Below are 25,769 nucleotides of genomic sequence, written 5' to 3'. Positions count from 1 at the left end.
GTCTCACGGTCTCTCCTGCCCGGGCTGGCTTTGAACCGTGATCCTCAGATCTCAGCCTCCTGAGTAGCTAGGATTACAGGTGTGAGCCACCAGCGCCCAGCTTCTGTTAGTATGTTTACCTTGTAAACATTTAGCCACCATTGCTAAATCTAATCATTTACCTGTAGATTCTTGTGAATATATATATATATATGTATATATATATATATATATATATGTATTTTTTTTTGCTGGGGGTGGGGGGAATTCTGGCCCAGGGGCTTGAACTGAGGACCTGGGCATTGTCCTTAAGCTATTTTTTTTTTTTTGGGTCGGGTCGTGGGGCCTGAACTCTGGGCCTGGGCGCTGTCCCTCAGTTCTTCAGTTCAAGGCTAGCGCTCTACCACTTGAGCCATAGCACCACTTACAGCATTTTTCTTTTTGCTTATGTGGTGCTGGGGAATCGAACCCAGGGCCTCAGGCATGCAAGGCAAGCTCTCTACCACTGAGCCACCTTCCCAGCCCCCCTAAGCTTTTTTGTTCAAGGGTAGTGCGCTACCACTTCTGGCTTTTTGAAGTAAGAGTCTCACGGACTCTCCTGCCTGGGCTGGCTTCAAACTGTGATCCTCAGATCTCAGTCTCCTGACTAGCTAGGATTATAGCATAAGCTGCCAGTACCTGCTCTCGTAGATACTGTGTAACACATTCGTCAGTTGTACTTGTTTTTTTTGTATGTTAATATTGGGGGCTTGAACTCAGGGCCAGAATCCTGTTTCTTAACCTTTTCACTCAAGATTGGTACTCTTATCACTTGAGCCACAGCTCTTTTATTTTGGTTGGTCCTGATTCTTGAACTCAGGCCTGGGGCACTGTCCCTGAGCTTTTTGCTCAAAGATATCACTCTACCACTTTTGAGCCACAGCTTCACTTCCATTTTTCTGGTTAAAATTGGAGATAAGAGTCTCATGGCCTTTCCTGCCTGGGCTGGTTTTGAACTGCAATCCTCAGATCTCAGCTTCCTGCAAAGCTAGGATGACAGGCGTGAGCCTCTGGCACTTGGACTCGTTTCTTACTCTCTTGTACTATTTTTTTCATACCTGTTCCCTTGGCCAGGACCCATTAAAGTTCTTAGGGCAGCCGGCTGCCGGTGGCTCATGTCTGTTATCCCAGCTACTCAGGAGGCTGAGATCTGAGGATCAAGATTCAAAGCCAGCCTGGGTAGGAAAACCTGTAAGACTCTTATCTCCAATGAACCACTCAGAAAACTGAAAGTGGCGCTGTGGCTCAAGTGGTAGAGCTGAAGAGCTGAGGGACAGCGCCTAGGCCCAGAGTTCAAGCCCCATGACCAACAACAACAACAACAAAAAGGTTCTTAGGGCAACCACGTGATTCAATTCATGTTTGTGAAGCTCACAGAGTAGAAAGGAGACAGCAGGGTGGAAGGGCGGAGATGCAGGGAGAGAGATCCCGGGAGAGAAGGGAGGCAGATGGCTTCTCTGCTTCGGCAGCAGGTGGGTAGCTGGATCGCAGCTGTGACTATGGCTCCCCTCTCCCCCGTTCCTCTCTGCAGACCGGGGACGTTGCTCCATGGGCCAGTGTGTGTGTGAGCCTGGCTGGACAGGCGCAAGCTGTGACTGTCCCCTTAGTAACGCCACGTGCATTGACAGTAATGGGGTAGGCCTGGGTGCCCACCGCCTGGGACCGAGAGAGCCGGGGGAGGGGTTGGGGGGGAGGATGGGGAGCGGGGAGAGGGATGGGCCGCGGTGGCTCACTGGCACCCCCTCCCTGCCCCAGGGCATCTGTAATGGACGAGGCTACTGTGAGTGTGGCCGCTGCCACTGCAACCAGCAGTCGCTCTACACGGACACCACCTGCGAGATCAACTACTCCGCGGTGAGGCCAGGCTCACCCGGTGCCCGGGTGTGGATGGTCACGGGGATCCCAGGCACAAGACAGGGTGGGAAATCCAGGAGCCCAGGGTCCCGCCATAATCCTAGCCACTCAGCAGGCTGAGATCTAAGGACAGTAGCTCAAAACTAGCCTGGGCAGGGAAGTCCACAAGACTCTTATCTTCAATTAATCACCTAAAAACCAGAAGTGGAACTGTGGCTCGAGTGGTAGAGCGCTAGCCTTCAGCAGCAAAGCTCAGGGACAGTGCCCAGGCCCTGAGTTCAAGCCCCCAAACCAGCAAAAAGAAAAAGAGAGGGTAGGAAAGGGGCTGTGGCTGGCAGGGTGCTGGAAGGCCCGAGGCTGGGGCAATGAGGCCAGCCTGGCACACAGCGCCCACCTATCTACTCCTTCTCTCCTTCCCAGATCCGCCTGGGCCTCTGCGAGGATCTGCGCTCCTGCGTACAGTGCCAGGCCTGGGGCACTGGGGAGAAGAAGGGGCGCACATGCCAGGAGTGTAGCTTCAAGGTCAAGATGGTAGATGAGCTTAAGAAAGGTAGGCCCAGGGGCTGCGAGTGTGGCTTAGTGCTTAGAGTGCTTGCCTGACACAGAAAAAGCCAGAAGTGGCACTGTGGCTCAAGTGGTAGAGCACTTGCCTTGAGCTGAAAAAGAAGCTCAGGGACAGCGCCCAGGCCCTGAATTCAAGCCCCAGAACCAGCATTAAAAAAAAAAATGGCAGCCGGGCGCTGGTGGCTCACGCCTGTAATCCTAGCTACTCAGGAGGCTGAGATCTGAGGATCGCGGTTCAAAGCCAGCCCGGGCAGGAAAGACCGTGAGACTCCTATCTCCAATAAACCACCAGAAAACCGGAAGTGGCGCTGTAGCTCAAGTGGTAGAGCGCTCGCCTTGAGCTGAAGAGCTGAGGGACAGCGCCCAGGCCCAGAGTTCAAGCCCCACAACCGACCAAAAAAAAAAAAAAAAGAAAAAAAAATGGCACAAGAGGAAGGAACCAAATGCGGGCAGTGGGCACCCAGTCCAGCTCAGGACACAGCTGGGCAGATCAGGAGCCTGGAGAGGAGGCATGGCATGGGCAGCATCCTGACCACAGGAGCAGTCTGTGGGGTGCTTCGGGGTGCAGGGATGGAGTCGGGGTGCCCGGCTGACCGTCTGTGGTACAGCAGAGGAGGTGGTGGAGTACTGCTCGTTCCGAGATGAGGATGATGACTGCACGTACAGCTACACGGTGGAAGGCGACGGGAGCCCAGGCCCCAACAGCACGGTCCTGGTCCACAGGAAGAAGGGTGAGCAAGCGGGCGGGCGGCGCGGGTGTGTGGGGAGGGGCGCGTGAGGAGGGGCACGGTGGGCCCTCAGGGTGGGGGTGAGCACCGCCTCCCTCCTCTGTCGCCTCCCAGACTGTCCCCCTGGCTTCTTCTGGGGCCTCATCCTCCCTCTCATCTTGCTCCTGCCGCTCTTGGCACTGCTGCTGCTGCTCTGCTGGAAGTACTGTGCCTGCTGCAAGGTGAGCCCCCCAGGGCCCTCCCCACGGCTCCCCCCCTGCCTCCCCCAAAGGCCTCCCCCCTCCCCCCCAGAGCCAGACTGGTTGGGTCCTGCCTGGGCTCAGCTGTGTGACCTTGAACAAGTTACTTCATCTTTCTGTGCCTTAGCTGACTCTTCTTTACACCCATCACCAGAAAATGGTGTGGGACCAGGCGCCGGTGGCCCTCGCCTGAAATCTCAGTTTAGGAGACTCTTATCTCCAATTAATGGGGTGGGGGAGGGGGGGAAAGCCAGGTGCTGGCTATAATCCGAGCTACTCAGATGCTTGAGATCTGAGAATCACGGTTCAAAGCCAGCCCTGGCAGACAAATCCAGGAGACTCTTGTCTCCAAATAATCAGTGAAAAAAAAAGACAGAAGTGGAGATGTGGTTCCAATGGTAGAATAACAGCCTTGAGTCAAAAAGCTAAGGGACAGCACCCAGGCTCTGAGTTCAAGATGAGAGAGAGAGAGAGAGAGACGCTTATGCCTGTAATCTCAGCACTACTTGTGAGACTGAGATCTGAGGATCATGGTTCAGCCTGGGCAAGAAAACCTTGAGACTGTGATCTCCAATAACCACCAGAAAACTGGAAGTGGAACTATGGCTCAAAGTATTAGAGCACTAGCCTTGATCACAAAAGCTCAGGGACAGTGGCCAGGCCCTGAGTTCAACAACAAGTTTATTTTCTGCAGGTCTTTTCAGAGCCTTTGAGCTAGTGATTTGTATACTCTGCAAGAGGGCTAGCGGCCGCCCGGGTGGCTGTCCTCGCCCTCAGCCTCTCCCTACTCTTGTCTCCTAGGCCTGCCTGGCACTTCTCCCTTGCTGTAACCGAGGTAGGTCTGGGCCTTCAAGTGGAGCTTGGATGATGGCTCTGGGTCCGGGCTGAGATGGAGTGGCCAGGCTCTGGGCACCCATGGCTGATGGATGGGTGTGGCCGGGCGGGTCTAGGGCCGGGCCTGGCTGAGCATCGTTTCCTCACAGGCCACATGGTGGGCTTTAAGGAAGACCACTACATGCTGCGGGAGAACCTCATGGCCTCAGACCACCTGGACACGCCCATGCTGCGCAGCGGGAACCTGAAGGGGCGGGACACAGTCCGCTGGAAGATCACCAACAACGTGCAGCGGCCTGGCTTTGCCACGCACGCCGCCAGCTCCAACCCCGCAGAGCTGGGTGAGGGGGGGGGGAAGCAGTGGTCCCTGGTGCTGGAAACGGTGGCTGCAGAGCCTGCCCACTGGTGCCCGCCATGCCTGGTGCTGATGACTCTCCTGCTTATTCCCAGTGCCCTACGGACTGTCCCTGCGCCTCACTCGCCTCTGCACAGAGAACCTGATGAAGCCTGGCACCCGAGAGTGTGACCAGCTGCGCCGGGAGGTGGAGGAGAATGTAAGGACCCAGAGGAACAGCTGAGCAGGGACTTGGGCCTGGGGGCAGTGGCAGCCAGGTTGGAGGGCAGAGGCCAGCAGCCACAGAACCCACACTGTTCTAGGCTGGGAAGTGGGGCTTTTTGGATCAGTGCCTGGCATATCATCCTGGGACGTAATAGAGTCGGGCTCTCGGGGAATGCCCCCATGTGCCCTGAGGGACCCTCTGGGTAGAGCCCATCTGGTGCCTGGCTCCCAGGCCCAGCCTCATGACCCACCCTTGCCTGGCAGCTGAATGAAGTGTACAGGCAAGTTTCAGGCGCACAAAAGCTCCAGCAGACCAAGTTCCGGTGAGTCCTGGGGTGCACTGGGGAAGGGAGGGGGCAGGGGGTGCAGCCGAGTTCTACGAAAGCCTTGCCAGAGCCAGGCCTGGCAGCCAGGATCCCCAGGCCGGGGGTGGGGGTAGGGGGTGGGGAGCAGGTGTTCAAACCCCTAGGCAGAGCATGTCTCTACCCCAGGGCTTCTCTGGCTCATTTGTGCCCTTTGTCCCCACAGGCAGCAGCCAAATGCCGGAAAAAAGTGAGTTGAAGGGCCTGGGAACATGGCCTAGTGGTAGAGTGCTTACCTAACATGCACGAAGCCCCAGGTTCGATTCCTCTGTACCACCTACACAGAAAAAGCCAAAAGTGGCGCTGTGGCTCAAGTGGTAGAGTGCTCGCCTTGAGTTGAAGAGCTCAGGGACAGTGCCTAGGCCCTGAGTTCAAGCCCCACGACTGACAAAAAAAAAAGTAGTGAGGTGAAGATACCCTGGTGGCATGGGCCAGCTCCTGCCACTAACCTATCTGTCCCCTGCAGCGCCTACATCTCGCGGTGGGGGGGGGGGAATGTGTGTGTCTTTCTCCCTTCCTTTTCCAGACCATTGCTTTTTCTATTTTTTCCAGACCGTTGCTTTTTCTATTTTTTTCCTTTTGTGCCAGGACTGGGACTTGAACTCAGGATCTTGTAATTTTCCTGAGCTTTTCTTTTTTTTTTTTTTGCTCAAGACTGATTGATCTATACCACTTGAGCCACACTTCTACATACAGCTTCTTACTGGTTAATGGAAGACAAGGTTTCTCAAGCCTGTAATCCTAGCTACTCAAGAGGCTGAGATCTGAGGATCCAGGTTCAAAGCTAGCCCGGGCAGAACAGTCCAAGTGAGACTCTTAACTCCAATTAACCACCAAAAAAAAACCAGAAGTAGGACTATGGCTCAAAGTGGTAGAGCACTAGCCTTGAACACAAAAGCTCAGGGACAGCGCCCAGGCCCTGAGTCCAAGCTCCATGACTGGCAAAAAAAAAAAAAGTTTCTCAAATGTGTCTGCCTGTGCTGGCTTCAAACTGTGATCCTCAGATCTCAGCCTCCTGAGTAGCTAGGATTACGTGTGACCTACCAGTGCGAAGCCCTCACTCTGAGAGACAGCAGACCACACAGCTATTTGCCTACTTCCCTATGGGTCTTGGCCCTTCAGAGGGTGCAGGAGACAGGGACCTCCATGCAGAGACAGAGAAATCAAAATAACAGTATGTGGCCGTCAGGAAGCAGCGCTCTGCCAGCTCTCTGCATGCTCACAATGGGCCTGGTTACCTTAGCCCCCCTCTCAGCCGTCTGTTCTAAAGGGGCCATCAGTATTCCAGTTTTCAGAGAAGGAAACTGAATCAGAGAGGTTAAGTAGCTTGCTTGACCATAAGCTTGCCTATCAGGACCCAGCGCAAGGATTTGAACCAGCAGGGTTCAAGAAGGTACAGCAGGGGCTGGGAAGGTGGCTCAGTGGTAGAGTGCTTGCCTTGCATGCATGAGGCCCTGGGTTCGATTCCTCAGCACCACATAAACAAAAAGAAAAAAGCCGGAAGTGGCGCTGTGGCTCAAGTGGTAGAGCGCTAGCCTTGAGCTGAAGAGCTGAGGGACAGCGCCCAGGCCCAGAGTTCAGGCCTCATGACCGGACCCCCCCCCAAAAAAAGAAGGTACAGCAGCGGCTTGGCTCTGGCTGCCATATGAGGGAGGAGGACCCTGCGTGGACCTCTGCACTGCCTGGCTACTAAGACCTGCCCTTCGTGCTGCCTCTAGAATTGTGTTTGCGTGCACGCGCGCATGGGGCTTGAACTCAGGGTTCAAGCGCCATCTCTTAGCTTTTTCACTTAAGGCTGGCACTCAAGTGAGCCACACCTCCACTTTCAGCCTTTTGATGGTTAATTGGAGATAAGAATCTCATGGAAGCCAGGCCCTGGTGGCTCACGCCTGTCATCCTAGCTACTCAGGAGGCTGAGATCTGAGGATCATGGTTCAAAGCCAGCCCAGGCAGGAAAGTCTGTGAGACTCTTATCTCCAATGAACCACTGGAAAACTGGAAGTGGCGCTGTGGTTCAAGTGGTAGAGTGCTTGCCTTGAGCTGAAGAGCTGAGGGACAGTGCCCAGGCCCTGAGTTCAAGCCCCACGACCAACAACAACAACAAAAATCTCACAGGCTTTCCTGCGCAGGCTGACTTTGAATGGCGATCCTCAGTCTCTTCTGCTCAGCTTCCTGAGTAGCTAAGATCACAGGCATGAGCCACTGATGCCTGGCTCTGCTGTCTTCTATCCTGTGGCCTGATGTAGAGAGGACAGGAAGTGCCAGGCTCACACTACCACTCACTGACTCCCTCCCCCTCGATCCAGGCAAGACCACACCATTGTGGACACGGTCCTGATGGCTCCTCGCTCAGCCAAGCAAACCCTGCTGAAACTGACAGAGAAGCAGGTGGAGCAGCGAGCCTTCCACGAGCTCAAGGTGGCCCCCGGCTACTACACCCTCACCGCAGAGCAAGGTAGGCCGGCAGGCGCTCAGTGCCGCTCCCTCTCCCCTCCCACTGAGGTGACACCCCCCTCCACACCTGACCCCCCTCTCCACAGACGCCCGGGGCATGGTGGAGTTCCAGGAGGGGGTGGAGCTGGTGGACGTGCGGGTGCCCCTCTTCATCCGGCCTGAGGATGACGATGAGAAGCAGCTGCTGGTGGAGGCCATCGATGTCCCCGTGGGCACGGCCACCCTCGGTCGCCGCCTGGTAAACATCACCATCATCAAGGAGCAAGGTTGGTCTGCCCCTGCTGTATATCCTCCTAGAGGCAGAACAGGGCCGGGAGGCATGAGCTAGTCTGGAACCCATGCAGGCCTTGCTCCAAGTTTGGTCAGTGCACGAACCATGGCTTCCATGATGATGATAATGGTGCTCATCCTCCCAAGATCCACAGGGCCCTAGACACTCCCTGCCTGCTGTGGGGAGGGCATGGAGATGAGAAGGGACTGGGAACAGCGCCCCCTAATGGGCACATGGGTCCCTGCAGCCAGCGGAGTGGTATCCTTTGAGCGACCCGAGTACTCGGTCAGCCGCGGAGAGCAGGTGGCCCGCATCCCCGTCACCCGGCGCATCCTGGACAACGGCAAATCCCAGGTGTCCTACCGCACCCAGGACAGCACGGCTCAGGGGAACCGGGTAAGCTTCTCCCTGCTCCAAAGACACAGCGCAGCTCCAGCGGGCCCGGGCTAGGTTCCTAGGCCTGAGCAGGAGGACATGGCAGCTACTGGAGTCCCTGGTAACCAACCCCCAAAGCTGGCTTCCCCCAAAGACATCCTATTGAGCTTGCCACCCTCCGCAGGGGCGCCTCACTCCCTCCAAGTGAGGGTAGCAGCTGCCCAAGGCCTCACTACTGCTAGGAAGCAGCTTCTTCCTAGATGGGCTGGTGACCTGTCCAGATCATTCCTGAGCTCTTCAGCTCAAGGGGAGCGCTTTAGCTCCTGAGTCACAGCACCACTTCCGGTTTTCTGATGGTTCATTAGAGATAAGAGTCTCCTGGGCGTTTCTGCCCAGGGCAGGCTTTTGAACTTTGATCCTCAGATCTCAGCCTCCTGAGTTGCTAGACCGACAGGCATGAGCCACTGGTGCCCAGTTCTGTTTTTTGGGCTAGTACCGGGGTTTTTTGTTTGTTTGTTTTTGGTTTTTGTCGGTCATGAGCCACAGCGCCACTTCTGGCTTTTCCTGCTTATGTGGTGCTGAGGAATCAAACCCAGGGCCTCATGCATGCAAGGCAAGCACTCTACCACTGAGCTACCTTCCCAGCCCTAGTACTGGGGTTTGAACCCAGGGCTTCATGCTTGATCAGCCTGCTTGCTCATCTGGCACACCTCCAGCCCTGCCTTTTGCTTGCTGTCTTGGAAATGGAGTATCATGGACTTTTCTGGCTAGGCTGACTTTGCATTATGATCCTCCAGAACTTAGCCTCTGAAGTAGCTGAGTGTACAGATGTGGTGAGCCACTGGACCCAGGCTGTTCTCATCTTTAATTCTGAATTTATTATCAATATTTGAAAGTTTAAGCCAAAAATTATCCCAGAGCTGGACACATGGCTCAGGCAGTAGAACACATATCTAACTAGCCAAGCACAGCAATCCCCTCAAATCTCCACCCCCAAAAAATTGTTAAATTAATAAAATCTATGCCAGGTGCTTGTGGCTCAAGCCTGTAATCCTAGCTACTCAGGAGGCTGAGATCTGAGGATCACGGTTCAAAGCCAGCCCAGGCAGGGAAGTCTGTGAGACTCTTGTCTCCAATTAACCACCAGAAAACTGGAAGTGGCACTGTGGCTCAAGTGGTAGAGCACTCGCCTTGAGCAGAAGAGCTGAGGGACAGCGCCCAGGCCCAGAGTTCAGCTCCCATGACCAAAGAATAAATAAAGTGTAGTCCACTGGCCCCACCAATCCATTCAAGAAACAGGGAATATGTACCTGGCAGGCCCAGGCAGCCCAGCCACGCCCTTGCTTTCTTTACTTTCTTCCATTTGATAGGAGCCATTCACCTCCCTACTGCAATACTCCCATAAAATTCCCAAGAAGAGGGGGCTGGGAAGGTGGCTCAGTGGTAGAGTGCTTGCCTCATATGCATGAGGCCCTGGGTTGGATTCCTCAACAACATATAAGCAGAAAAAAACTGGAAGTGGCGCAGTGGCTCTAGTGGTAGAGCGCTAGCCTTGAGCAGAAGAGCTGAGGGACAGCGCCCAGGCCCAGAGTTCAGCTCCCATGAGTGACCAAAAAAAAAAAAAAAAGAAAAGAAAATACCAAGAAGTTTCTATCTTTATAAATCTCCTGCCTATACTATATTATACAAAAAAAAACTGGCTTTCTTGTTATTCTTGTATAAAGATGCCTAGGTAGTTGACAGTTCAAGAAAAAATTTCTAGCCAGTCACCAGTGGCTCATACCTGTAATCCTAACTACTCAGGAGGCTGAGATCTGAGGATCTGTTCCAAGCCAGCCTAGGTAGGAAAGTCCGTTTAACAATGAAAAAGCCAGAAATGGAGTTGTGGCTGGAGTGGTAGAGGACCAGCTTTGAGCAAAAAAGCTAAGGGAGTCAGGCGCAGTGGCACACACCTATAATCCCAGCTACTCAGAAGGCTGAGCTGGGAGGATTGCTGGAGTCCAGGAGCTCTGAGCTGAAGGAGGTTACCATATTGATACCAAACTTGGTGCAGACACCTGATCAGCATAGCACACTTCAGCTCAGAGCTCCTGGACTCAAGGGAGCCTCCTGAGTAGCTAGGATTACAGGCATGAGCCACCAGCACCCTGCTTTGGCTTAGCTTTTTTACTGCTGACTGACACTCTACCACTTGAACCACGTCTCTACATCTGACTTTTTGGTGGTTAGTTGAAGACTGGCCGACTTTTCTGCTTAGACTGGCTTCACATCTCAATCCCTAGACCTCAGGCTCCTCAGTCCCTAGTGTTACAGGCATGAGCCTCTAGCACCACCAGCTGATACTGAATTCTTGACATGTCCGTATCAGCTTCTTTCTCTCTCTCTGTTGTGGGGCTTCAACTAAGAAACTAAGCTCTGCCCTAGAGCTCTTTTTGCTCAAGGGTAGTGCTCTACCACTTTAAGCCACAGCTCCACTTCCAGTTTGAGTGGTTAACTGAAGATATGTGTCTCATGGGGACTTTTCTGCCCAGACTGGCTTCAAACTGAGATGCTCAGATCTCAGCCTCCTCAGTAGCTAGGATTACAGGTGTGAGCCACCAGAAACCGGCCACATCTGCTTCTTCCGTTTTCCTCCACTTGTAGACTTTCCTATCTGCTCTGGGCTACCTCTCACAACCGGCCTAACTACCCACACCAGAAAATGAAATATTAGTTTGACGCGCCACCTAGTGGTATAAAATGGGAAGGCCTCTTTCCTCCCAGTTGGAACACACACACACAGACACACACACACACACACACGTACGTGCGCACGCGCAAGCTCCTGAGCATTGAGAAAATAAATCTGGCATTGGTAAAAATGCCCTACTCAGCAAGGTCCAAGTAGGATCTCAGATTCCAGAGCCTCAACCTGCTTCTCTTCCCCCATGGGACCTGCACATCCAGGGCTTCTGCCAGCCCGTGTCTCTGTATGCTAGGTCCAAATCCCAGCTCTTGCACGACTTCCTGTCTGAACCTTGGCAAGTTCCTTAACCCTGTACAGGGCTCCATTTTCTTGTCTGTAAAATCTCTGCCTCCCACTGCCGGAGGGTTATGCGAGCTAATATTTATTTTTTTTTTTTTTGAGTCCGGTCGTGGGGCCTGAACTCTGGGCCTGGGCACTATCCCTCAGCTCTTCAGCTCAAGGCTAGCACTCTACCGCTTGAGCCACAGCACCACTTCTGGCTTTTTTCTTTTTGCTTATGTGGTACTGAGGAATCGAACCCAGGGCCTCATGCATGCAAGGCAAGCGCTCTACCACTGAGCTACCTTCCCAGCCCCGAGCTAATATTTAAAGTGCTGTCAGAGGTGCTGCGTAAACAGGAGCCATTTCATGTCCACACTTGACAGGGAAGGGTGTGGCCATGATCCTGAATCCCCACCCCCAGCCCCAAAGGCTCTAATTTTGTTGTTTTCGAGTCAGTGTCTTACTAAGTAGACACTGTCTAGGCTTGCTTGGAACCTACTTTGTAGTTCATGCTGGTCTCAAACTCACTATCCACCTGCCCCAGCCTCCCACTTGCTAGGATTACAGGCTTGTGCTACCAGGCCTGGCTGTAATGTCTGAACTGCCTCTTCCTGCAGTTCTGGTCTAACCTCGATGTTCCCACTCCCAGGACTATGTCCCTATGGAGGGTGAGCTGCTCTTCCACCCCGGGGAGACCTGGAAGGAGCTTCAGGTGAAGCTCTTGGAGCTGCAGGAAGTCGACTCTCTCCTGCGAGGCCGCCAGATCCGCCAGTTCCACATCCAGCTCAGCAACCCCAAATTTGGAGCCCGCCTGGGCCAACCCCACGTAGCCACTGTCATCATTGGAGAGAGAGGTGGGCAGAGTCTGGGGTTGGCACAAGCAAGTGGAGAGGGAGGGAGGGAGGCTGGGGAACCTCTCAGGCAGGACTGCCAGATTCAGCCAGCACAAACATGAGGCCAGGGGCACCCTATTTAATGGTACCTTCACGTACACAGTGCAAATTTCTTGGGTTTTTGGTGTTTTGTTTTGGTCAATCATAAGGCTTGAACTCAGGGCCTGGGTGCCCTCTCTGAGGCCTTTTGCTCAAGGCTAGCATTCCACTACTTTGAACAACTCCACTTCTGGTTTCCTGGTGGTTAGAGACAAGTCTCACAGACTTTCCTGCCTGGGATGGCTTTGAACTGTGATCCTTAGATCTCAGCCTCCTGAGTAGCTAGGATTAAAGATGGGAGCCACCAGTGCCTGGCCTTTTTAATTTTGTTGTTGTTGGTGGTAGTCATGCGGCTTGAACTCAAGGCTGGGGCTAGCACTCTCCCACTTGAGTCACAGCACTACTTGGGCCTTTTCTGCTTATGTGGTGCTGAGGAATGGAACCCAGGGCCTCATGCATGGGAGGCAAGATCTGCCGCTGAGCCACCTTCCCAACCTTTAACTAATTTTTTACAGAACTGGGCACCAGTGGCCCACACCTGTAATCCTAGCTACTTAGGCTGAGATCTGAGGATCATGGTTCAAAGCCAGCCCAGGCAGGAGTCTATGAGACTCTTATCTCCAATGAACCAGCAGAAAACCAGAAGTGGCGCTGTGGCTCAAATGGTAGAGCACTAGCCTTGAACACAAAAGTTCAGAGACAGTGCCCAGGCCCAGAGTTTAAGCCCCATGACCAAAAAAAAAAGAATAAGTATGGCCAGAACATTCCTCTTGGCTGCTAAGGGTGGGCAGATTCCCTCCCCCTCGGCCAGCCCCCCCTCCATCCCCCACCTCCACTGAAGCGTGCTGTGAGGCCCTCAGTGGCTCCAGCCTTCCCAGGAGGCAGGTGAGAAAGACCTGAGTGGGGGAAGCCTGGGTGTTGAACTGAGTCTGGTGCCCCCTGGTGGTGAGGAGGTCTGAGCCAGCCGACCAGCTCTACCTTGATCCATAGATGAACTGGACCGCAACTTCATAAGTCAGACGCTGTCGTCACTGCCGCCCTCTGGAGGTGACCCGGGCGCTCCCCAGAATCCCAACGCCAAGGCCGCCGGGTCCAGGAAGATCCATTTCAACTGGCTGCCCCCTCCTGGCAAGCCTTTGGGGTACCGGGTAAGGAAGGAGGCCATGGGGATGTGCATACTCAATACCAGCAGGCCCAAGCACCAATGGTCAGAAGGAACCCCACCTGTACCCCCAGGAAGAACCCACTCCTGAGCCTTTCAGGAATTTCCCTGTATTACCCCAGCCCATGTGCAAACCCCAAGGGGTCAGTGGCTTTGGTGCTTGCCTCTTCCTGCTGACCAGCCCCCTCCCCTCTGAACAGGTGAAGTACTGGATCCAGGGTGACCCCGAGTCAGAAGCCCACCTGATCGACAGCAAGGTGCCCTCGGTGGAGCTCACCAACTTGTACCCCTACTGCGACTATGAGATGAGGGTGTGTGCTTACGGGTCTCAGGGTGAGGGGCCCTACAGCACCCTGGTGTCCTGCCGCACCCACCAGGAAGGTGAGGCCTCGCGTCCCCGCCCTCCACCATCTCCCCCTGCTGCCAGCACCCCACCCCCGCTGCCTCTGACAGGACTCTTCCCACCCCTCCCCCAGTGCCCAGCGAGCCGGGGCGTCTGGCCTTCAACGTGGTGTCTTCCACGGTGACCCAGCTCAGCTGGGCCGAGCCTGCTGAGACCAATGGCGACATCACAGCCTACGAGGTCTGCTATGGCCTGGTCAACGAGGACAACCGTAAGGACTGGCGGGCCCCTTCCTGGCCACCCTGCCAACACCACAGAGGAAGGGAGGGACACTGAGGCACAGGGAGGCGTGGGGCTTCAGGTTGTTCCTGAGTTCTTTGATCCAGTCAGTGGGCAAGCGAAAGGCATCGTGGAAGTTTTTTTGGTGGGTCTTTATCATGGCATCATTATTATTATTATTGTTATCAGTCCTGGGGCTTGAACTAAGGGCCTGGGCACTGTCCCTGAACCTATTTGTGCTCAAGGCTAGTGCACAAATTTGAGTGAGACAGCACCACTTCTGGCTTTTTCTGGGTAGTTTATTGGAGATAAGAGTCTCTCAGACTTTTCTGAGAGGCTGGCTTTGAACCGCCATCCTCAGATCCCAACCTCTTGTGTGGCTAGGATTACAGGTGTGAGCCACCAACTCCCAGCATAGGTGTTTTTTTGTTTTTTTGGTTGGTTATGGGGCTTGAACTCTAGACCTGGGTGCTGTCCCTGAGCTCTTCAGCTCAAGGCTAGCACTCTACTACAGCACCATTTCTGGCTTTTTCTGTGTATGTGGTGCTGAGGAATCGAACCCAGGGCCTCATGCATGCGAGGCAAGCACTCTACCACTGAGCCACTGTCCCAGCCCCACATAGGTGCTCAGATCTCAATGCACTCCATGTCTGTAGCTCCCTCAGAAGTCACTGAGAAGGCTAGGAATGGGGCTTAGTGGTAGAGTGCTCGCCTAGCACCCATGAAGCCCTGGGTCCGATTCCTCAGTACCACATAGAAAAAGCCTGAAGTGTGGCTCAAGTGGTAAAGTGCTAGCCTTGAGCAAAAGAAGCTCAGGGACAGCGCCCAGGCCCTGAGTTCAAGCTCCAGGACTGGGGGGAGAAAAAAAAAAGTCACTGAGAATTCCCAGGCCTCTTGCCCTCCACTGCCCCAAAGCTGTCACACTTTCTCGCCCTGCAGAGGGCACAGGGCAGGGAGTTATCCTGACCGCAGCCTTGCCTCCTGCGTGAGCTCGTGTAGGGGCACCTTGCAGGGAAGACCATTGGCCCGTCGGTAGAATCGTCATCAGAGCCATTGAGTCTCCTGCTGGTTCTCCATTCACTCAGCTCCCCCCACTGGCTAGCTGGTGACACCGCCCAAGTCAGGCACTCCCAGGTTCTAAGAGCTTGGCTGATGGCAGAACACCTCAGCAGCGCCACGCGCCACCTCAGTCCTCGCCATCCTGAAGCACAGCGCGGTCAGGGCTGGGGCGAGGCAGGAACCCGAGCAACACCCCAAAGTGCTCTCCTTCGTGCCTCAGGACCCATAGGGCCCATGAAGAAGGTGCTGGTGGACAACCCCAAGAAACGGATGCTGCTCATTGAGAACTTGCGAGAATCTCAGCCATACCGCTACACGGTGAAGGCGCGCAACGGGGCAGGCTGGGGGCCCGAGCGGGAGGCCATCATCAACCTGGCCACTCAGCCCAAGAGGCCCATGTCCAGTGAGTGGCAGGCAGGCGAGGGGTGGGGTGGGGTGGGCCAGGGGACAGGAGGCCACAGCTGGAGCCCCCTGGTTTACCTCCTCCCACCCTGCAGTCCCCATCATCCCAGACATCCCCATCGTGGACGCCCAGGGCGGGGAAGACTACGAGAACTACCTCATGTACAGCGACGATGTGCTGCGCTCCCCAGCCAGCAGCCAGAGGCCCAGCGTCTCCGATGACACTGGTGAGTGAGACGCAGAGAAGGCCAGGGTCCCGGTACAGAGTGGCATTATCCCTGGTGTCCAGACACAGCCAAGGGGGCCACCAACTAGCCGCGTTCCCTCTCAGCCCCAAACATCCACAGCCCTGAAGGTACAAAGGGGACAGAGCTGCTGGGGGCACTTTGTACCACGTGCACACCTGCACAGACATAGGGACAGTCAAACACCTGCCCGGAGGGCTGAAGACCATCAGACCAGCCCATATCTGTGTGGGTTCGTGCACACGGGACTATAGCTTTGTAACCTAGGGTTCACAGCAGTCCCTGATATCCAGCTGATTTCTAGCGGCCAGCCTATGTGAGAGACCCCTAAGACAGAGCCTTGAGCAGCAGTGGCAGGGCCCGAGGGAACGGAAGTGGGGGCCCCATGCTCCATTGGCTGTTCTCCCTTGATTCCGGGTGTGTGGTGAGACTCCCGGATGCACACTTCTTGCTCCGACTCCACTGTGAGACTCTGGATGAGTCACCCACATCTTTCCAGTTTTCATTTTTCAGTACTGGGGCTTGAACTTCAGGGCCTGGGGCCTGTCCCTCAGCTCTAGAGCTCAAGGCGAGTGCTCTACTCCTTGAGCCACAGCACCACTTCCTTTTTCTGGTGGTTTACTGGAGATCAGAGTCTCCTGGACTTTCCTGCCTGGCTGGCTTTGAACCGGGGATCCTGAGATCTTAGCCTCCTGAGTAGCTAGGATGATAGGCGTGAGCCACCGGCGCCCGGCTTGGCTCAGTGTTCTGGTCTGTATATCAGGCTGCCTGTTACCCAATGCCCTGAGTAAGAAGTCCTCCGCTGCCCAGGATTTCCCCACACAGCGAGGTCCCCTGGCTATGTTGGGATAGGGTCATTCAGCTGGGCTGCTGCTGGTCATGTCCTGGGCCTGCTGGGGCTCCTCCTGTCCCCAGCGAGCAGCGACACCACGCCAACAGACCCAGCCTTGCGCCAGGCCTGGCCGTGTCCACCCCGCCCGCCCCGGCCGTGCCAATGCGGCCCTTCGTTGTTCCTAAGGCGGCGGCGGCAGCGGCTGGAAGCTGGAGCCCCTGCCGGGGGAGGAGCTGGACCTGCGGCGCGTCACGTGGCGGCTGCCCCCGGAGCTCATCCCGCGCCTGTCGGCCAGCAGCGGGCGCTCGGACGACGAAGGCGCCACGGGCAGCAGGGACCCTGAGGGCGGAGGGGGGCGCTGCACGACGCCCAGGCCTCCCGGAGGTGACCGCCTGCCCGGGGGGCTGTGGCCTCGGAGCCCGGGGCGGGGGCTCCCCGCACAGCCTCTGCCCGCTGCCGCCAGGATACTTAGGGCTCTCACATCCACGAGGATCCCAGTGCCCCTGGGACTGGGGCACACGCCCTAGGCCAGCTCTGGGCCCCGGGGTCCAACACACAGACCCCTCTGGGGACACGGGCTTCGGCCTGGTAGTCAAGAGATCGTTTTCTACTCTAAGGGCAGGTGACCCCAGGACCGCAACAGCCCCCGAGGCTCCGGGTCCAAGAAGGCTGAGCTGACCAGTCCCTGTCCCCCTAGAGCACCTGGTGAACGGCCGGATGGACTTCGCCTTCCCTGGCAGTGCCAACTCCCTGCACAGGATGACGGCAGCCAACGCCGCCTACGGCACCCACCTGAGTCCACACCTGTCTCACCGTATGCTGAGCACATCCTCCACCCTCACCCGAGACTACCACTCGCTGACCCGCACTGAACACTCGGCCACGCTGCCCCGGGACTACTCCACACTCACCTCCCTGTCCTCCCAGGGTGAGTGGCCCTGGCCGAGCCTTCCCAGGCCAGACTTCCCAGCTCCTCCAGGCCTCCACTGCCTACCCTCAAGGGCATGCGTGTGGATGCACACGTGTGAGCACACCTGCCACCTCTGAATCTTGTTTTGTCCCGCCCTAGGCCTCCCTCCCATCTGGGAAGAAGGGAGGAGCAGGCTCCCGCTGTCCTGGGCGCTGGGGTCCTGGAGTCGAGCTCAGAGGAAGGGGCTCTCCCCCTCCAGGGGCTCCCAAGACTCTATAATCCTGGCTGGGCAGTCAGCAGTGCCCTCCTGGCACCCAGGTAGTACAGGAACGGCCCTCCTGCCCGCATGGCTGCCCTCTCCATCTGCCACTGGACCACCATCACAGTCCCATCATGCCTGGGCCTCTTTCCATTTGCGGATGCCGCCCCACCCACAGCGCTAACCACTGCGCATCACTCTCATCTGTGCTAAAGCCTAACCACAGCTGCCCTTCCGAGGTGCACACAGGACTAGGGCTAGGCGAGGGGCCAGGCCAGCCGTTGATGGGGTGGGCTGGCAGGCAGACTCAGGGCTCACTCCCTTGGCACAGGCCAGGGCTACACCATCTCTGAAGCTGTGTGGGAGGTGCTGGGTGGCCCGAATAGAAGGTTGCAAGGTAAATGAACTGCCCAGATGGTCGGTGTAGGCGAGCCAAGTGAGCAAGGCTAGGTAAGCTGTGAATCTACCCCGGGACCTCAGCCCATCTCTTGGACTTACTAAGGCTCTTGTTTTCCAGACTCTAGGGCAGCCGCGGTGGGCGGAGCAGCCGCGGTGGGCGGAGCAGCCGCGGTGGGCGTGCCCGACACACCCACACGCTTGGTGTTCTCAGCCCTGGGGCCGACATCTCTGAAAGTGAGCTGGCAGGAGCCCCAGAGCGAGCGCATGCTGCTGGGCTACAGCGTGGAGTACCAGCTGCTGAACGGCGGTGAGGCCTGGCTGCCCACAACGCCAATGCCACTTGTGCCACCGGGGCTCCCCAGATGGCCAGCAATTCACCCAACCCCACCTAACCTGAGGTTCCACCCCACAGACCCCAGCTCCTCTCACTGCCTTCTTTCTTCCTGGGCCTTTCTTGGTCACTTCCTGTGCTAGGTTTAGCCTAACAAGGCCTCACATACCCCAGGCCTCTGCTAGCCGTTGTGGGAACTGGGGAATGGTGTCTCTCTGGGCAGACACACATGAAGCAGTGTCACCTGGGCACCTGGCCAGGGCACAGATTTGACCAGAACAGGATTGAGATTAGAAGTTCTGCTTCCCTCCATCCTCTCCCCCCCCCCCCCCCCCGCAGTAATATCAGTCTTGCTAGACAGGTACCCCACCACGTGAGCCACACCCCCAGCCCTCTGCCTACCTGACCAGTCAGCCACACCAGGTTATAGCCATACCTCAGGCAGACATGGTGGGTGCCGAGCAGCTGTGGGTGGCAGCCCAGGGAAGGACGGGATCGGGCTGGAGGTGCGAATAAAGCCACTCGCTCTCTGGCCTGCCCTCCTCATAGGTGACCTGTACCGACTCAACATCCCCAACCCGGGCCAAACTTCAGTGGTGGTGGAAGACCTCCTGCCCAACCACTCCTACGTGTTCCGAGTACGAGCTCAGAGCCAGGAGGGCTGGGGCCGGGAGCGCGAGGGTGTGATCACCATCGAATCCCAGGTGCATCCTCAGAGCCCTCTGTGCCCCCTGCCAGGTAAGCAGTCTTGCCCTACAGCGGCTGCCATCACGCCCGCACTCCCCACGCACTCACACTCAGCCTCTGCCCCTGCCCGCAGGTTCTGCCTTCACCCTGAGCACCCCCAGCGCCCCGGGCCCGCTGGTGTTCACAGCCCTCAGCCCCGACTCGCTGCAGCTGAGCTGGGAGCGGCCACGGAGGCCCAATGGAGATATCCTGGGCTACCTGGTGACCTGTGAGATGGCCCAGGGAGGAGGTACTTCCTGTCCTAGGACAGCAGGAGGGGGGATGATAGAAGGATGGAAATGGGGGCCCCAGGGGGCTGAAGGCATCTCTCCTGGGCAGGACCCGCCACCACCTTCCGGGTGGATGGAGACAATCTGGAGAGCCGGCTGACGGTGCCCGGCCTCAGCGAGAACGTGCCCTACAAGTTCAAGGTGCAGGCCCGGACAACAGAGGGCTTCGGGCCGGAGAGGGAGGGCATCATCACTATTGAGTCCCAGGATGGAGGTAGGGCGGCCTGCGGGCCTCTTCATCCCAGCCCACTCTGGCCACGCCTTTTCCGCACGCCATCCTGAGCGGCTGGTCTGTCTGCTGCAGGCCCCTTCCCACAGCTGGGCAGCCACCCCGGGCTCTTGCAGCACCCGCTGCAGGGCGAGTTCAGCAGCATCACCACCACGCACACCAGCACCACCGAGCCCTTCCTCATGGGTAAGTCACCCGGGACGAGGGGCGCCTGGCTCCTGGGAGCACAGAGCCAAGCAGAATCTCTCCCGTCTCTCCCCCGGCAGATGGACTGACACTGGGGTCACAGCGGCTGGAGGCGGGGGGTTCCCTCACCCGGCATGTGACCCAGGAGTTTGTAAGCCGGACACTGACCACCAGTGGGACCCTCAACACCCAGGTGGACCAACAGTTCTTCCAAACCTGATCCACCCAATGTCCTCAGTGCCTTGGACCCTGGGGCCCCCTCCCTGCCTTTTCTCCCCACCCCACCCCCCGCAGCTACTTTACTCTTGGACCCCCAGTGGTCCATCCAGCTGTATGCTAATCACAGAGGCAGAGGTGAGTCCTTTGAAAATCAATGAAGGGCCAGAGGACCTAGAAGGTTCTGGGCCCTTCTGGCTGCCCCCTGCCCTAGCAAAACCCCTTTGTAACCAAAGAGCTGGGACCAGCAGCACACCCAGGTTCCAGCCTTTGTGCTGCACTTAATAAACCACTTTGCTACCGTCTGGCTACTACACTGTCTTCACAGGCCTGAGGCACGCCCGCGGGGAGCAGAGCAGCGATTCTGACCATCTCCAGGTGGGGGCTGGACGGTCAGAGGCACAAGTTTATTGAGCACCCAGAAGCAGAAGGCAGGTGCTGGAGGCGGAGCGGCAGGGCCTGCCACCCAGGGGTGCTTCACAAGTGCAGCACCTTGGCTCCATCGGCAGCCTGAGAGAGGTAGAAGGTGGCTGTGCCGCTATACTGCTCCTGGGGGAGAGGTGCGGGCCTGAGTGATGGGCAGACCAGGGCGCCTGCCTCTCCTGCCCTCCCGGGCTCTGGCATTCACCCACCTGTATGTGCTGCATGGCACGGGAAGCAGCAGAGGCCTCCAGCAGTGTCACTGTGCAGCCCCCAAAGCCGCCACCTGTCATCCGACTGCCATACACACCAGGCACGGATAGGGCAGCCTCGACCAGCTGGTCCAGCTCCGGGCAGCTCACCTCGTAGTCATCCCTGAAGTGGACAGAGAAAGAGGAGGGTGGGCCTGGGACCCACCTGGGCCCAGGAGATGTGGGGGCACCCCAAGGCCTTACCTGAGCGAGTGGTGACTCTCCACCATGAGGCGGCCAAAGGCTCTGTAGTCCCCACGTCTCAGAGCGGCAGCTGCCTGGGCCGTGCGCCGGATCTCACCCACCACGTGCCGTGCCCGCCGCAAGCCCTCCTTGCTCACCAGCTCTCTGCCCGCTGGGGAGGAACAGGGCTTAGCCACTGGATCTCACGCTGCCCCTAGGTAGTGAGCCACTCAGAGCAGGGGCTGGGAAAATGGCTCAATGGTAGAGTGCTTGCCTTGCATGCATGAGGCCCTAGGTTTGATTCCTCAGCACCACATACACAGAAAAAGCTGGAAGTGGGGCAGTGGCTCAGGTGGTAGAGTGCTAGCCTTGAACTGAAGAGCTGAGGGACAGTGCCCAGGCCCAGAGTTTAAGCCCCATGACCAAAAAGAAAAAGTGGCAGAGTACCAGATTTCAGGCTGAGTACCAGTGGCTCACACCTTAATCTTAGCTACTGTGGAGGTTGAGATCTGAGGATGTTGGTTTGAAGCCATACCAAACAGATCTGAGGAACTCATCTCCAATTAACCAGCAAAATGTCAGAAGTGGAGGTGTCGGTGGCTCAAGTGGTAAAATGCCAGCCTTAAACAAAACAGCTAGCCAAGAACATGAGGCCGAGTTCAAGCCCCAGTACTGGCACCAAAAAAAAAATTCAAGAAAGGGAGGGATGAGCTGGGCGCCGGTGGCTCACGCCTGTCATCCTAGCTACTCAGGAGGCTGAGATCTGAGATCTGAGGACTGCTGTTCAAAGCCAGCCCAGGCAGGGAAGTCCAGCTGGTGGTCCAATGAACCACCAGAAAACCAGAAGTGGCAGGGATGTAATTGAATGCTACAGTACTGGCATAACTTCAAGCCCTGCTGATGAAGCAGTATTGTGGAGGAGGTGGGAAGAACATTACAAAAGTCCCAAGTGATCAAGAGTTGGACAGCAGGGTCAAAGCTACAAGGAGGCCCCGGTGGGAAGCCCAGCCTTCTGCAAACAAAACATGTCTGGCCAGCTCTCACCCTCAAGCTCTTCCAGCCGCACCTCTCGAAGGCTCTCCTTGCCCAGGGCCCGGGCCACTTCTTCACACTGGCGTCGCCGCAGGGGGTACTCGCTGGAGCCCAGGGAGTGGCGAACGTTGGAGTTCGTGATGAGCACAGCCAGCTTGGGGTCAGACAGCGGCACCAGGCTCGTCTCCAGGGACCTGTGATGGAAGAGTTGGGACTGGGGGAGATGACACCGTCAAGGGTCCCCTTGCCAGGCCACACAGTGGACACAGGCCGCCACCTAGGGGTGGGGGAGGGGAAGCCCCTGACCTGCAGTCAATGAGCAGCGCATGGCCTTTCTGCCCCAGCAGCGCGATGAGCTGGTCCATGATGCCACAGGGCACCCCTGCGAAGCTGTGCTCGGCCCGCTGACACACCTGGGCCCGGGTAACTATTGCCCCCGTGTCTGTGGCACAGGGTGAGGTAGGCAAGCTGGGGGCCCAGGAAGGGGGCACGAGGGGTGGCCATAGTGGAGCAGCATTAGCTCCAATGACAATCTAAGCAGATGCCCCCCACCCCTATCCCCGCCCTAAGGAGAGGAAGAAGCTCTGATCCCCAAGCTTCAGGGAAGCTGAGTGGGTGAGGGGCTGGGGCCTCGGTGGTACCTGGGCAGAGCTGTTGGAGGAAGGTGTATGTGGCCACTTCCAGAGACGCAGAGCTGGAAAGCCCGCCCCCCAGGGGCACTGAGCTGACCACCACTGCGCTGAAGCCAGGGATGGGGGCAGCTGCGGGGGAAAGAACGGCGATGGTGAGAGGGCGCTGGATGGACACAGGAAACGTCTGTACCTGGAAGCTGCTCCCGCGGCATGTGTGTGTCAACTCAGGGGTCACCAACCTACTCGGCCCTCTTGAAGTTGCCAGGCAATCTTCTTAGTTGTCTTCCTGAATTAGGGCTCTAGAAGCTAGTAAGCTGAGGCCTGAGGAAAGCTCCAGAATCTCCTGAGATATCAGGTTCCTCACACCCTGCAAACCTTCTACACTGTGTATCCAATGGCTGAATGGGCTTGTGTGTATGTCTGTGGTGTGTGTGTGTGTGTGTGTGTGTGTGCCACCAGTCCTAGGGCTTGAACTCAGGGCCTGAGTGCTGTCCCTGAGCTTCCTTTCCTCAAGGCTAGTGTTCTACCACTTGAGCCACAGATCCACTTCTGACTTTTCTGGTAGTTTATTGGAGATAAGAGTCTCACGAACTTTTCCGACTTGGGCTGGCCTTGAACCATGATCCTCAGATCTTAGCCTCCTGAGTAGCTGGGAGTAGAGGCGTTTGTCCCTAGCACCGGGCTTTGAATGGGCTTTGTGGCTGAGAGGTGGCACTCCAAGGTGCTACAGGAACTTGACCCAGGCTTGGGTCCCATACCTGGGTAATGCTGAATCACTCCTTTGACATAGTTGGCCCATCGCGGGGTTCCAGGCTCTAGAGATCGCTGGGCTGTGGGCAGTGGGAATTGCAGTCGCTGGGGTTCATCAGCGTTTTTAGAGGTGGTGAGAAGAGAGACAAGCCCATCTGTTCGGGGGCTGCCCACGATCAGGGTCACAAGCTCCAGTGCCTGGCAGGAGGGACAAGGAGCATGTATAGTTTACACAAGGCCACCTCACAGCTACAGGACCCATTTAGCCACTGGATTCACCATGAGGAAGGTTTCCGAGGCAGGGCATCCAGGGTACAAATGAGGGACCTGATACCCTGGACTCTGTCCTGACTGCCCCTTACCTGATTACATGATGGGAGGAGCCAGGATTCAAATCCCAGGTCTCTGTTGCCTTAGGCAGGCAGGAGGAGTAGGGAATTTGCACAACTAGAAGGGAGTGAGTGAGCTTCGGAAAGGGCCTGAGTGCCGAGCAGGCCTTGGGGGCTTGGAGCACTGGCCTCTGGGTCTTCAGGGGTGGAGCTAGTGGTGGACAGAGCACAATCTGGACTTTGCCCAGATCATGGGCTCCCCACTGTGAGGCAAGGGGCAGATAAAGAGCTAGCTCCAAGGGTGAACAGGGTGAAATGAGCTCTATGCCTCCCCACTTTGCAATGCTCTCTTCCCTCCCCACCCCCCTCCACCCCGAGGCTGTGGTCATCATTTACTTCCTGAGTGGTGCAGTGGGGTTGAAAGAGTCAAAGGTTGAGAGTTGGAAGGAATCTGCCAGGTTCACACACAAAGAACCAGCTGTGTGATCTTGTGCAGCTCCCTAGCCCTCTCTGGGTCTGTTTCCTCCTCCGTGAGTGGAAGCGGCTGACCCAGCAAGATGAGGGCTACATTCACCCAGGCCTGCAGTTTGGGGCCCACTGACGGCGGCGGCCCGCCCAGCCCCCTTCTACGTGCTACAGGAACCTCCACATTTTACGGGAGGCGAACACACACGCCTCCAGGTTCAAGGCGAGGGTCAGCGGCCCCCCGAGGGCGGGCCTGGGGGGAGAGGCATCCGCCCGCCCTCTGGGGCCTCGGCTGCCCGCCTTCCTAGCACGTGGAAAAAACGGCCCTTCCGGGGTCTCTCCGGGGTGCTCGACCCCCAGCCTCGGCCGCCCCGCCCCGCACCCCGCCCACCCGAGGCCCGCGCTCCCCCGCGGCCCGAGCGGCAGAAGCGGGCCCCCACGCAGCCCCTCACCATGGGCAGCACCAGGCCCTGGTTGTAGTCCGTGTGCTCCCCGATGAGGTTGACGCGGCCCGGCGCCGACACGGCCAGCTCGGGCTCGGCCCCGAACTCATCCCGGAAGGCCCGACAGGCCTCGGCCAGCAGCTCCTCGAGCTGGGGCGGTCTCGAAGCAGCCATGACGCTGGTCTGCAGCTCGGCGCACCTCGGCGCGGGATGCTGGGGGCGGGGCCACGCGAGGCTGGGGGCGGGGCCACGCGAGGCGGGCTCTGAGTCCGGAGAGGGCCACGCCCCTGTTGCCAGGCCACGCCCCCGGCCGGCCGGCCACGCCCCCCCGCTGCCAAGGCAGGAATCCACTCACTGAATGCTGGCGACCCTGGAACAAATCTGTACCCAATTGATGTCTCTATTTCTACATTTGGGGAAAAAGCAGTGGGTGCCCACTTGAGAGTACAGCCTTGAGGGGCGCGTAGCACAATAGAGAGATCCGAGCTGCCCTTTTCAGGAGCCCGTCCATGCATACTAGCAGCAGCAGCCGCAGCAGCACACTTAACGACATCAGGCACCCAAGAGACCAGAACTTCCTAAAAAGACCACTTAGGTCACCAAGAAGTCAACATCCGGGCTGGGAAGGGGGCTCAGTAGTAGAGTGTTTGTCCAGCATGCATGAAGCCCTGGGTTCGATTCATCAGTACCACATACACATTGAAAAAGCCAGAAGTGGTGCTGTGGCTCAAGTGGTAGAGTGCCAGGCTTGAGTAAAAGCAGCTCAGGGACAGTGCCCAGGCCCAGAGTTCAAGGCCCAGGACAGGAAAAAAAAAAAAGTCACCATCTGTTTATCGTGGTCATTAGGAAGGTGACCCGATGTACAGTGTAAAGACAGCCAAGTTTGGTGGTAACCAGAGTCACTGTGTGACTGTGTTTGTGTGTGTGTGTGTGTATGTGTTTGTGTGTGTTACTAGAGATTATCTCAAGTCTCAAGTTCTCTCTTGACTGTTTTTTCATTCATGGCTGGTGCGCTACCACTGAGCCATACTTCTGCTTCTGGGTTTTGATGGTTAATTAAAGATAAGAATCCCTTGACTGGACTGGGAAGTTGGCTCAGTGGTAGAGCGCTTGCCTTGCATGCTCAAGGCCCTGGGTTCGATTCCTCAGCACCACATAAGCAAAAAGAAAAAAGCCGGAAGTGGCGCTGTGGCTCAAGT

General features: G+C 57.0%; 2 protein-coding genes across 3 annotated transcripts in view; one reads left to right on the top strand and one right to left on the bottom strand.

Moving 5' to 3' along the window:
• Itgb4 (integrin, beta 4) overlaps positions 1-20,358 on the top strand; it is a 31,484-nt gene extending 11,126 nt beyond the window's left edge. The window contains exons 13-40 of one of the 2 annotated variants that reach the window (XM_013008794.1): positions 1,550-1,653; positions 1,774-1,872; positions 2,293-2,422; positions 3,045-3,167; positions 3,279-3,385; positions 4,205-4,238; positions 4,387-4,578; positions 4,688-4,791; positions 5,061-5,119; positions 5,325-5,348; positions 7,465-7,613; positions 7,699-7,878; positions 8,131-8,279; positions 11,915-12,119; positions 13,188-13,345; positions 13,560-13,740; positions 13,836-13,973; positions 15,261-15,443; positions 15,538-15,669; positions 16,706-16,903; positions 17,217-17,447; positions 17,589-17,747; positions 18,206-18,394; positions 18,968-19,156; positions 19,239-19,394; positions 19,484-19,648; positions 19,739-19,849; positions 19,930-20,358. In XM_013008794.1, the coding sequence (XP_012864248.1) occupies positions 1,550-1,653; positions 1,774-1,872; positions 2,293-2,422; positions 3,045-3,167; positions 3,279-3,385; positions 4,205-4,238; positions 4,387-4,578; positions 4,688-4,791; positions 5,061-5,119; positions 5,325-5,348; positions 7,465-7,613; positions 7,699-7,878; positions 8,131-8,279; positions 11,915-12,119; positions 13,188-13,345; positions 13,560-13,740; positions 13,836-13,973; positions 15,261-15,443; positions 15,538-15,669; positions 16,706-16,903; positions 17,217-17,447; positions 17,589-17,747; positions 18,206-18,394; positions 18,968-19,156; positions 19,239-19,394; positions 19,484-19,648; positions 19,739-19,849; positions 19,930-20,069 (3,989 nt within the window). In that variant the 3' untranslated portion in view covers positions 20,070-20,358. The remainder of the gene's footprint in view (positions 1-1,549; positions 1,654-1,773; positions 1,873-2,292; positions 2,423-3,044; positions 3,168-3,278; positions 3,386-4,204; positions 4,239-4,386; positions 4,579-4,687; positions 4,792-5,060; positions 5,120-5,324; positions 5,349-7,464; positions 7,614-7,698; positions 7,879-8,130; positions 8,280-11,914; positions 12,120-13,187; positions 13,346-13,559; positions 13,741-13,835; positions 13,974-15,260; positions 15,444-15,537; positions 15,670-16,705; positions 16,904-17,216; positions 17,448-17,588; positions 17,748-18,205; positions 18,395-18,967; positions 19,157-19,238; positions 19,395-19,483; positions 19,649-19,738; positions 19,850-19,929) is intronic. The other variant, XM_013008793.1, reaches the window with a different exon arrangement.
• An 88-nt stretch (positions 20,359-20,446) lies between these two features.
• Positions 20,447-24,791, bottom strand: Galk1 (galactokinase 1). Its single transcript, XM_013037574.1, has 8 exons — positions 24,580-24,791; positions 23,342-23,531; positions 22,593-22,712; positions 22,258-22,393; positions 21,964-22,145; positions 20,941-21,091; positions 20,698-20,860; positions 20,447-20,614 (listed from the first exon to the last, which is right to left on the bottom strand). Exons 1-8 carry the CDS (start codon positions 24,742-24,744, stop codon positions 20,543-20,545), a joined length of 1,179 nt encoding a protein of 392 aa, XP_012893028.1. The 5' UTR covers positions 24,745-24,791; the 3' UTR covers positions 20,447-20,542.
• Between the last annotated feature and the right edge of the window lie 978 nt (positions 24,792-25,769).

Source organism: Dipodomys ordii, unplaced genomic scaffold, assembly GCF_000151885.1.
Source record: "Dipodomys ordii isolate 6190 unplaced genomic scaffold, Dord_2.0 Scaffold7, whole genome shotgun sequence".
NCBI classification, from domain to species: Eukaryota; Metazoa; Chordata; class Mammalia; order Rodentia; family Heteromyidae; genus Dipodomys; species Dipodomys ordii.
This window is presented reverse-complemented; position numbering and strand designations above follow the sequence as displayed.